Source organism: Lygodium microphyllum, chromosome 30, assembly GCF_053477565.2.
Source record: "Lygodium microphyllum isolate KBCC chromosome 30, Lygodium_microphyllum_v1.1.10, whole genome shotgun sequence".
NCBI classification, from domain to species: domain Eukaryota; kingdom Viridiplantae; phylum Streptophyta; class Polypodiopsida; order Schizaeales; family Lygodiaceae; genus Lygodium; species Lygodium microphyllum.
This window is the reverse complement of record NC_141164.1, coordinates 61936499-61943841: the sequence shown is the minus strand read 5'-3', so window position 1 is coordinate 61943841 and position 7343 is coordinate 61936499. Positions and strand designations below refer to the sequence as shown.

Genomic DNA, 7343 nt, shown 5'->3' with positions numbered 1-7343 from the left:
TCACTTAGATCCCCTTGAACCCTTGTATTTAGATAGCTTGAGTTTCCTCACACACTTGGTCAATATAAAGACAAGTGATATGCGTCTGTGAGTGCAAAGTAATGCTTGCATGCGTAAAATGAATGAAAGTTACACAAGCATTATTAATGTGGAAACCAATGTATGTATGCAACAAAAAATCTTTCAATATTTTCTCATAAACAAACGCCTAGGCATTGAGTATCCCAAGTTATGCTACCCTCGAGTAAACAAATAACACATGAACATCCTATACATGATGTGCATCAGGGTCTGATCCAGGTGTCATCCTTATTCTAGCCTAAAACGTTCTACATAAGGACCATGAAGGGGCTCTCTTAATTGTGAGAGAGGAGCACCCTAGTTGTACGTATCATTATCTTTGTACTTGTGAACACTTCTCTTGCACTTGCGCACACACATGCTCTTGATGCCTTAGTATGAAGTTTTTCCACACATACGATCTGCAAAAGCTTTTTTCTCAACTAATTAAAACAAGAGCAAGTGTTTGCATAATTGATTCTCTCGATTAGGTTTTTTAAAACTATAATTCAATTCCTAAGCATTATAAACTTATCATGAGAAAATGAGAAAAGTCCTAATTGGTAGTGTGTAATAGTTGGTAAATGCTTGCTTTTTAGCTGCTAATGAAAGTCAACATAGTTGCATGAGTGGACCATTAGCCAACCTTGACTCCTAAAAACATGGGGTTTATTGTGTTATGTGGGGAGCCTCCTATAACCAAACATACTTCTATGGCTTTGGCCAACTATGGTCTTCATGTCAATCTTAGTGAAGCCTTATGCACATGAGGTCTAATAGGTTCACCATGGTAGACCTTTATTGATGTGGTGAGGGTTTTTTTCTAAACTTGTAATCAACCACCTGATCTTTGCATCCTTGAGGGTAAAGACACCATGGAGCTGCCCATTTGCAAGATTCAAACTCTTAACCTATTAGCTAAATGTTGTTCACATTAGGCGACGACAGGGAAAAAAAATTGACAAAATTCCACATGGTGAAGTTCTGTTGGCTGCTAGAGATTCCACGCAGTAGCTCCATTGGGCAACTAGGGGGCATAAGTTTTTGCTTCCACTCACCACAAGACCAAAAAGTTCACCTGTTTTGGGGATTAAACTCACACGCAACCAATGAGGAGCCTTATATTGCTGAAGTAACCATGCCACCTCACCACACACTTTGTTTACCTCCTCCGTTGTGGGAATAAAGAGCTTGGCATAGCAGAAGAAGCAACATGTCTTCTACCACCGGGCTTGTCTAAACCCAGCCAAAGTCTCTTCTAGTCCTGAGGTCCATGGGAATGGACGCTTAAGGAAAAAGTGACTGTTGTGAGATATAAATGGCCCAGGGGAGTCTTTCTTTTTTCTTCGAATTTAAAAGGATAAAAAAAGGGGAAAATTGAGGGATGTGGGCGGCGTCATGACTGATGCTCTGCGGCAAGCTACCGTTGAGACGTGGGATTCTTTTGAATTCAATTCAAAGATGGCGGTGAGAGAGAGAGAGAGAGAGAGGGGTGATATTAGCTCAAAATAGGTTACACTGCGGTAGATGGATCCCATCACTCCTCTGCAATGGCCTTTCAGTCCCCCTTTCTTGATTTAACTGGCTTCATGTGTCTGGTGCTGTAAAGCCACTGCATGCTGGCATGCTATGCTGCCTCTCTATATCTGAGGCTGACTTGCCCACTTCCCCTGTCCAGCCTTGGCTTTGGTGGTGTCCCCCGTTCTGCTTTAGACTCTGTGGAGAGGAAGATAAAGCCTCCTGCTTGCTGTCACAGGCTGATCCTTACTGATATGGCTGTCTGTTCCCATCGCCTATAGCATCATAGCCTTATTGCTGTGGCTGCCTGTTCCCCTAATCCCCTGCCTCCTTCCATTCCTAACAGCAATGGCTTCCCCTACCCCTGGAATTCTCCTGAAACTCCTGCAGCATATCAACTCTGATGTGCGAGTCGCCGGTGAGCATCGGTCCGTCCTCCTGCAAGTGATTGGCATTGTCCCTGCCCAGCTTGCAGGAAGTGAGCTGTGGCCAAACCAAGGTTTTTACATTAAGGTCTCAGATTCTTCACATGCGACTTATGTATCCCTCTCCCCTGAAGACAATGACCTCATTCTGACAGACCGGCTGCAATTAGGCCAATTCATATATGTGGAGAGGTTAGAATCAGGGAGCCCTGTTCCCCGGATAGTTGGCATAAGACCTGTGCCTGGAAGACATCCATGTGTGGGCAGCCCTGAGGATTTAGTAGCAAGAGTGGGAGCTTCCATGCAAAACTGCAAAGTTGCCAGTCAAGATCAACCCATGGTGTCTTCATCTTCTATGCAGAAGGCGGACAAATCAGAGGCTTGTTCAGTGAACAGGTTCTCTGATAGGCCGTTATCAGCTGCCCATGACAGAGCAGCTGCTCATGATAGGTATTCTAGTAGACTTTCTGAGCATGTTAAAATGAAAGAGAAAATGGCCGCCCCAAAGGAGAGGTACACTCAGAATGAGAAGGTTTTAGATGCTCTGGAGAAAGCACTTGAGCGCTCTCAGAAGGTGCAGGATGGCTATGAACATGAAAAGAACAAGCACATGGATTGCTTGGAAGGTGATGCAGGTGCCATGAAAGCCAAAAGAAGAGCTGTGAAATCCAAAGTATTCAGGGATGCATCACCTGCAGGCAAAGGAAGGGCCATAGCCACACCTTCTTCTGCAAGTTCAACTCCCAAACAAAAACAGGACCCACCTCCTCCATCAGAACAGCAGCAACAAGTCAATATTCCAGAAGACTGCAACTCCTGCAACAAAGAGGAGGAGGATGAAGATAAAGAAGTGGCCAAGAAGCCTTCCAGAGATGCTGCCATTGTGGTGCCCTCAAGGTACAGGCAGATATCCCCCAGTGGCAAAATCAGGCAAGTTTCCCCGAGCGGTAAGCTGAGGCAAGCTTCTCCTAGTGGGAGGAACTGGCAAGGTTCCCCAACAAGTGGACGAATCAGGCAATCTTCCCCAACTGGAAAAAGGTCAGCAAGTGCAGGAAGAACTCCACGAGTCAATGTTGGAGACTCAGGAAGAAGAAGATCGTCCATTTACCTGGCAGGCTCAGCATCAAGTTCTAGAGCTGTGGATTTACTTGTTAGGACACTCAGGAAGAGCATTGAAGAGCTTCCTGATAAAGAAGCCAAAGAGAAGCTATCCAAGTTCATCAAAGAGCCAGCGAAACCTGTTGTCCGAACTCCGGTACCTCGTGTTCCTTTCACCCACATTTTAGTTATTATGGATTATCCTGGTTTCATGTATATGCAGAATCAATCAAGTTCGTAACTTGAATTTGAACTCTAAAGATACATTCATAGGCAGCTGGGCTCGGTGGGTTGTCAATATGCTCTGTTATTCCTTAGCCCATATTGTGCATGAGATCTTGTGGGACAAGAAAATGGATTTCTGCCAGGCCAGTTATCATTGATGATTACGCAGAACCAAGTCTAAACATCTATCTATTGGTTTTCCTTTTCAATATGGATGTAACATAAAGGCTGGTTGATGAAATATCAATTGCATAATGCAGGTTCCGAGCTCCAAAAAACAGCCTGACAGTACTGAAAAACAGCTGGATGTTGATGCGATGGATCCTAAGTCTGAGTACAAGCTGCATAGGCCATCTTCAACTAGGAAGTCTGTCACTCAGATGGAGACAGGCTCAGCATTGAGTGCTCATCGGCCAACAATTCATGATAAGAGATGGACCGATGGCAGTGTGTCGTGGGAAACTTTACCTTCTACATTAGCTGAAATGGGCAAGGTAGCTCTTGTTTTTGTCTGTACTCGTACTCCTTGCTTGTTGTTGAGTTCTTCGCCCCATTATGGATGTACCTTGAGCTTAAGCTTGCTACAACTGGTTCACAGGAGGTTATGCAGAAGAAAAATGCTACTTCTTTAGCTGCTGCTCAGGCTTTGCAGGAGGCATCTGCAGCAGAGTGTGTATTAAGATGCCTCAGGTGAGGCTCTCTCTTTGTAAATGAACGTTTGCTACTAGAATTTTTCCTCCCAGTATTCAGTACTGTAGCAATTTGGGCTGCTACTAGAGGAGAAAAATGAGGCCTTGCTACCTAGTCTCCGAGTAATTCAGCACGCATATGTGGAGCTGCCTTCAGAAGCTTTTAAATCCTTGAATTGAGCAGTAACACTCCTAAACTCTAATATGGTATGCCTTGTTATTGACAGCATGTTTGCAGAATTGTGTGGGACAGCCAAGGCTGACGACCCTCAACCGTCAATGGATCAGTTTTTCCTGCTTTATCAGTCCATGCAAGAATCCACAACCCTGACAGGCTCTCTAGTAGAGATGAGAAAAATTGAGGAGGCTTTCAAAGAGTGTTCGCATGCTTCAAATCCATCTTTGGAGAAGAAATCAAGGAGTGCCTCTGGTTGGATTGATGCTGCATTATCTGTGGATCTCGCACCCATCTCACATTTCAGCAAACATTTCAACAATGTTACTAGAAGCTCTACAACAAAACTTGCAGATGAGAGTGTACAAGCTGGGGTTGGTCCAAGGATCTCCGTAACCAGTTCACCGTTCCTGAAGAGGAACTCGTCGACCGTATCTCCCCAGAAAGCTCAGGGCAGGACAGCGCTCTCCTCTGTTTCGCACAATGTGAATGATAAACGCCGTACGGGGCAAGATTCGAGGCAGTCCTCGCCAATGAAGCCACTGCGCCGGAGCTTAGGTGTGCCGACGACAGAGAACATTGCAAGGGCTGCAGATATGCTGACCAATCAAATGGCAGCAAAGGGCAATGGGCTGATGGGCGCAGGTAACTTCAAGGGCGTTGGGGTGCAGGAAGCAGCTGAGCTGGCCAAACACATGCTCTGTGAGGCCCAATGCTGGTTCTTGAGCTATGTAGAGGAGGTTCTAGAATGTGGCTTCCACTTCCCGTCTGTTGATGGAGGCGCTTATGCCTCTTCCTACAATGGGAGCAGCCAGATTGCCATGATGCTGGCTCAGATAAAGAAGGTGAATGACTGGGTGGACCAGCTGGAGTCCAAGAAGGAGAATCCTTTGGAGCCTCATGTAGTGGAGATCCTTGAGAAATTGAAGAGGAAAATCTATGAGTTCCTGCTGCAACATGTCGAATCGGCTGCCACAACCTATGGTAAACATGTCTAGTTTGCCCCAATTGCGGTGATGAATTCATCAATTCTTTAAATTAGATCGTGCAGAAGGATCCATTACATGAATTCATCAATTTCATGAAAGAAGGATCCATGAGATGGAGTCTTGACGTATTCTTATCCATGAATTCATTAGATGGATCCATCGGAAGATGTCAGATATTCTTATCCATGAACTGTGGAAGAAAATATCTCAAAATGATACCGATCTTCCTTGCATTCTCAATAAAAGGCTAGCTTGCTCGAATTATTTGACAATCTTTTGTAATCCATAAAACATTGAAGCGTGTTTGTTTGTGTACTCATCATTCATGAGGAAACCTGCTGCCATTGTCCATAAACTATGAATTCAGACCTTTCATCGATTCATTTTTCCAACTTCCAGCAATGCGCTTACGTTCTTATATTTGATCCTTTCTAAGATACTTCTTGGCATCCTAGTTGGGTATATTAGCACTTTCTAAGAGACCACTCAGCACTTTCTAAGAGACCACTCCTTGGCCCCTTGAGAAGAAGGAAACCATTGCCTTCACAAAGCAATGAACCATAACCACCATCATAGTCCTCCATGCTAACCTCTAGACCAAAGAAAGATGAAGTGCTTATGTCTCCAAGCTTGAAGGCTACTTGATTCTATCCAAGTAGATTTAGCCTAGGCTAATGAATCTAGACCGAAGAAAGATGAAGTGGCTTATGTTATGTCTCCAAGATTTAGCCTAGGCTAATGAATCTAGACCGAAGAAAGATGAAGTGGCTTATGTTATGTCTCCAAGCTTGAAGGCTACTTGATTCTATCCAAGTAGATTTAGCCTAGGCCAATCAAGAATGAAGGCAACATGGACCAATTTGCCAACCTTGACCATGCCATTAATTTAGGGGCCCTCACTTTTTAGGATGTTTTTTCATCCTTGCATCTAGTAGCTCACCAAGTTGAGGCTTGATGCATATATTTTTGATGGTCTTTGTCCATAGGCGTATTGCCAACCATCAATTTAGGGGGGGCCTCACTTTGTAGGTTGTTTCTTATTGGTGCAAAATTTGACCTCGGCATAGACCAGAGAATTAATCCTTGTGCAAAAACAAAGATAATAATGTGAATTGATTTTGGGGTCTAAAAATAGTAACTCCCTAAATTTTAGGGATAGTGACCCTTACACTCCTCAAGTTGTTCTAATCAACTTTTATCATTGCAACCACATCAAAAAGTGTAATGTGGCTTAGCTACGGTGACTTTTATTCCGTGAGCATTTTCACATGTGCATCGTTCGTTGTTACGCGAGTGGTAATCGAGAGCAAGCCTCACTCATCCACATAAAAACAAGACAAAAAACAAAGCCTCTTATAGCTCAAAAAATTTAAAACCCATATGTGGGTAGAGCATCACACAACCACACAACGGAAATACTAATAATCCGAAAACAAACCAAGAGAAATATATTCTCATACCTTAACAACCTTGAGCTGACGCTTGATACCATAAAGTCTAGATTCTTCAACTTCGAAATTAGCGTGTCCAAGAGTATTCTCTTGCATGCAACCCTCCTCTCACATCTCTCACAAGATGACAAGAAGATTCTCAAGGGGAAGGCCCCTAACTCTCCACTCTCTTCTCCTTTTATAGTTTTTCATTCTCACTCACGTCCTCTATGTTTTTGGCTTTTCTTAAAGGCTAAAAGCCTTTCTTGCTTTTCCAAAGATTAATAACACGTTTTTTCTTTAAGACTAACAATTAAACCTTCTTCGCCTTTTTGAAAACGTAGCAATCTTTGCCCGCCATCAATCCATCATCGTGGATCTGATGCCATCGAAAATCAACGTTTCAGAATGCCCATTTTCGAAAAGCATCAATGAAAAGTCGCCTGGCTTTGACCATGATTGCTGTCATTTTGCCTATCAACTTTGCGTCATGTACGTTGACTCTGTTTGTAATCTTAGCTCGATTAATCCCGCCGTTTCTGGATCTGTTGTCGTCGTGTTGCCATATTGTTTGTCGTTTAGCCACCTGGCTATTATTATCAGTAGCCATCCTACTTCATAACCCCACCGCACCTCAAAAAACCCAGCTCAACCCACCCCACCTCACCTCACCCCCCCACGACACTGCACACCCCCCCACAACACGGCGCGTCTGCCCCCCCCACCTCAAAACC

At 44.0% G+C, this 7343-nt stretch overlaps 1 protein-coding gene across 1 annotated transcript; it reads left to right on the top strand.

Moving 5' to 3' along the window:
• The first annotated feature begins 1463 nt into the window (after positions 1-1463).
• On the top strand, positions 1464-5542 carry LOC148009919 (protein CORTICAL MICROTUBULE DISORDERING 3-like). The gene is made up of 4 exons (XM_087673021.1): positions 1464-3258; positions 3587-3820; positions 3925-4016; positions 4243-5542. The coding sequence occupies exons 1-4, from the start codon at positions 1927-1929 to the stop codon at positions 5186-5188; spliced, it is 2604 nt and encodes an 867-aa protein (XP_087529147.1). The 5' UTR covers positions 1464-1926; the 3' UTR covers positions 5189-5542.
• Positions 5543-7343: the final 1801 nt, after the last annotated feature.

Excerpts from the sequence above, each read along its gene's own strand:
- LOC148009919 (XM_087673021.1), top strand. The coding sequence starts at position 1,927 with ATGGCTTCCCCTACCCCTGGAATTCTCCTGAAACTCCTGCAGCATATC. Across the intron at positions 3,259-3,586 it reads AACCTGTTGTCCGAACTCCG|GTTCCGAGCTCCAAAAAACA; the intron begins GTACCTCGTGTT and ends TGCATAATGCAG. Across the intron at positions 3,821-3,924 it reads CATTAGCTGAAATGGGCAAG|GAGGTTATGCAGAAGAAAAA; the intron begins GTAGCTCTTGTT and ends ACTGGTTCACAG.